Below are 3,537 nucleotides of genomic sequence, written 5' to 3'. Positions count from 1 at the left end.
AGCAGGTGTTCTTAGTCTACGGTATATCGTGACACGACATCTCCTTCTGTTACGGGTATAACCCCTCCTTGGCATTGTGTGGCTGACAAAGCAGCGAGGAGTTAAGAGACAGCGCAGGGGTCTCCCTGCTGAGGAGCCCCGAGCAGAACCATGTGAAGCACCTGGTCAAAACCCTTGGCTGGGAGAGCTACCTCTGCAGCTGACGAATTACCTAATTAAGGAATATACTAACCAGGGCTCCGGTTTTATCACCTGAAAGCTGTCGCAGGGAACATCTGTGGTTGTGCGAGGTTCAGTTCAAAAAGTAAAATAATAATTAAAAATAAAAGATAAAAAAGCCCCACAAGCAAACATCAAGGGGAGCTCGATTGTTTGGTTTTGGTTTTGTGGTTTGAGCTCTTCAACCTGAAACTCTGAGAGAAATGGACTACCTGAAAGAGTCCTGGGCTGGGAAAACCCCCGCGAGAAAAGGTCTCACCCCCTCTTCTCTCCCCATTTTCACAGCCCTCCCGGCACAGGGACACGGGAAGGGTGGTGCGGGGGGGAACGGGGAATCTGGCCGCGGGCACGCACCTTGTAGCCACCGCAGGTGAGGCCCGCATTCCTCTTGGCCAGGACGCACTTCATCCTCAGGAAAAAGGATCTCTCGATCTCGTACTCTGGGAAAGGGGAAAGGCAGAGGTGGGGTGAACCAGAGGCTCTGCTGGCTCTGCGCGGTTCCCTACTCGGCCGCGGCGGCCAGGCGGGGGCTGTGTGCTTTACCCTGCACGAAGTGCGAGTGGTAAGGCTGGTGCGCCGTCAGCCCCGCCGTCATCTCGTCGTGGTCGGCGGGGTGGATGTACTCGTAAATGCTGTTGCCGGTCAGCTCTACCTGTGAGAGAGGAGGAGGAGGAGTAGGGGGGCTCATGGCCCGCACCGCGCACCCTCTCCTGTCAGTCGCGGGGGTGTTACAGGCAAGCACAGGGGCTAGCAGGTCCCCCAGCGTACCTGCGACAAGCCCAGGTGCACCGAGGCAGTCTCCGAGATGTACATGATCTTGCCATCCGGAGCCACAACAAATATGAAACCGTCCAAAGTCTGCAGAAAAGGGGAGGGAATATAATTGAATTAATAGATAGACCCATTATATACCTGTCCCTCTGATTTATTTAAGCAAACAGGCGTCGATGTTCAGGCTCTGATTATTCAAAAAGTTGGAAGGAAATGGGCAAATCTTGGACAAGAATCCCTCTAAAGCTCCTGGACCCCTGAGATACAACCCACTTCTCAGAGGGGCCGAGCTCAAAAGTAACGCCTTGAAAGTGCCTTGAAAGTATCTAAGAAGTGGTCTTGGCTATCTGGTGATAAATATGTGGGTCCCAGAAATCCCAAATACTTCTATCCTATTTCAAATGTCACGGAGGTTTAGTACTGCCCTATTTTATAAGGAGAATTTAAGTGATCAAAGAGAATTTAAAACTCTCCACAGTGTAAGTAAGACAATTTGTTAGGTACATTTCAGCAGACACAGATGGGACTTCTGGGTGTAGCAAGAGCAGAACAGACCCTCCAAAGGCCACACGATTCCACCAGAAATACGTGGTGATGGTCATAATTAGTATTCTCTAGTATTTCAGAGCACTGTGAGTTTTCAGATCTGTCCTCCCTGATTTGTGTCTCTGCTAATGTCGGTGCCCGCTGAGCCCTTCTGTCCCGGACAGTCGTCCCTAACCTGTCACTAGACCCTCTCCCTGCCACACCACTCTGAGCTTCACAACATTGATGATATGTGTCACCTTGTTAATAAATTGGGGAAAAGTCGTGTCTCTGGCACTCTGGGGCACACTGTGAATCCCTCTTTCTGGACGCAGTGTTAGATGATTCTGAGGCAAAGGACCCAGAGGGACCAAGCCACCAATAAAACACACGACACTGTATCACAGTGGTTCGCATTTCTGAAGTGGTTCCCCTCCTGCCTACCTTTCTATTAAACACTTGAACGGTTAAAAATTAGTCAAGGTGGCAATTGAAAGCTCAGACGAGGGAATTATTTCTTTAATCATTAATACCATATGCCTGTCATTTCCAGACCAGTACCTGCAAAAGATGGGATCCCAGTTCCCGTCCAACATTATCCAGTGGGCTGGTTCTACTGGAGTGGCCCCAGGCTTCTCCGAGTCCTGTTATTTAAAAAAGATAAACAAAAAAGAAAATTAAGGTCAGAAGATGAAAAATTGACTCGTGTGGGCCTGATGGGGCGAGGGGGGCAGGAAACATTTTTTCCTTGTCTACACTCTAAAACATATATACATACAATCTTTGGAAAACTAGATGGGACTTCGTTGCAGATAAAAGCCTCATTTGTGCTTTTTGTTTTTTCAATATTTAATTCCTCAGAGAGGAAAATACCCGAACACTTATTTTGAGTTAACGGTGAAGTTAATTTTTAAGACCTAAGTGTAACAGCATGCCAGATCCAAGTGCTTTTCAGTGCTGCTTTCGGCTACTGGGAACTGTCCCCCTTGAACTTGAGGGGAAGCGTCCTAACCTCACGATTTCTGGTCACTGTCCAACGGCACGGACCGCCCTCCCTCCTGCCCCACCAAGTCTGCCTCCAGGATTCACCTCTATCCCTTCCATCTCTCTTCCTGCTGCTCCGGTGGGCGGGATGGCTTCCGCTGCAGGGAGGGGTGATGTGCCTCCATAGAGCCCATTCAAGAAATTAATCTTTCCGGATTTGCCTTATGTTTTACACGCGTCTTGTTTTCTCCTATGCAAAGTGAGTAGTAATAAAAGCCACGTGGAAGTTACTTCACCAGAGTAAAACTATTCACGGACGATGTCTTTTCACGGTGCTGTTGCTGAAATAATTTAAACGGGTCACTTAAAACCTTGGAGGCTTGTGCCATTAAGTAAGTCTCACTCCGACACGCACTAGCAGTAAGATAGAGTAAAACGGAGGGGAAACCTACAAATCCCGATCGATGGCTGGGGTGCAGGTACCAAGGGGACCCGAGCCGGCGGGATGTGCTCACTCCCGCAGTGCGGGTTCGGGAAAGGCAAGACCTCGTTTTCCAGTTATTTCGAGACAAACAGACGAGGTGCTGACAGCAGGCAGCCGCAGGCATCCCTCGCTATTGACCGGCCTCACCCAGGTGTTTGCCGGTCCGAGCCAAGCTAATGATTTCCTCCGCGCTCTTTAAACGGGGCATCCCAGCGCGGCCCCTGCGCGCTCTCCCCACCGCCGGAGCAGTGCGCCCCTCTCGTCCCCGCCTTTCGCTTCCTTCTCTCCGCTTCCTCCTCTGCCTCTTCACAACTTGTCTCTTCACCACCCCTACACTTTTCTCCTTCTTCCTTAACTTCACAGCCCTACAGAGGCAGGAGATTCTCTCTGGCCCGTCCCTCATCCTGCAGCCTCAGTATGTAGCACGTCGCCAGTCAGAAACAGGCTCCTTCCCATTAATTCCTCCACGCCAATTAAGGGAGAGCCAGCCGCCAGGACGGAGGATCACCTCCGCCCCCTGTATTCAGGAAGGAGCTGGCAAATCTTACACAGCA

At 50.6% G+C, this 3,537-nt stretch overlaps 1 protein-coding gene across 1 annotated transcript in view; it reads right to left on the bottom strand.

Annotated features, from left to right (window-relative positions):
* The window catches only part of SIM1 (SIM bHLH transcription factor 1), a 48,540-nt gene that overhangs the window by 36,388 nt on the left and 8,615 nt on the right, over positions 1-3,537 (bottom strand). The window contains 4 exon segments of the mRNA XM_005429564.2: positions 574-659; positions 763-871; positions 988-1,077; positions 2,077-2,159. Coding sequence (XP_005429621.1) covers positions 574-659; positions 763-871; positions 988-1,077; positions 2,077-2,159 — 368 coding nt within the window.

This window comes from Geospiza fortis, unplaced genomic scaffold (assembly GCF_000277835.1).
Source record: "Geospiza fortis unplaced genomic scaffold, GeoFor_1.0 scaffold1628, whole genome shotgun sequence".
Classification (NCBI taxonomy): domain Eukaryota; kingdom Metazoa; phylum Chordata; class Aves; order Passeriformes; family Thraupidae; genus Geospiza; species Geospiza fortis.
This window is presented reverse-complemented; position numbering and strand designations above follow the sequence as displayed.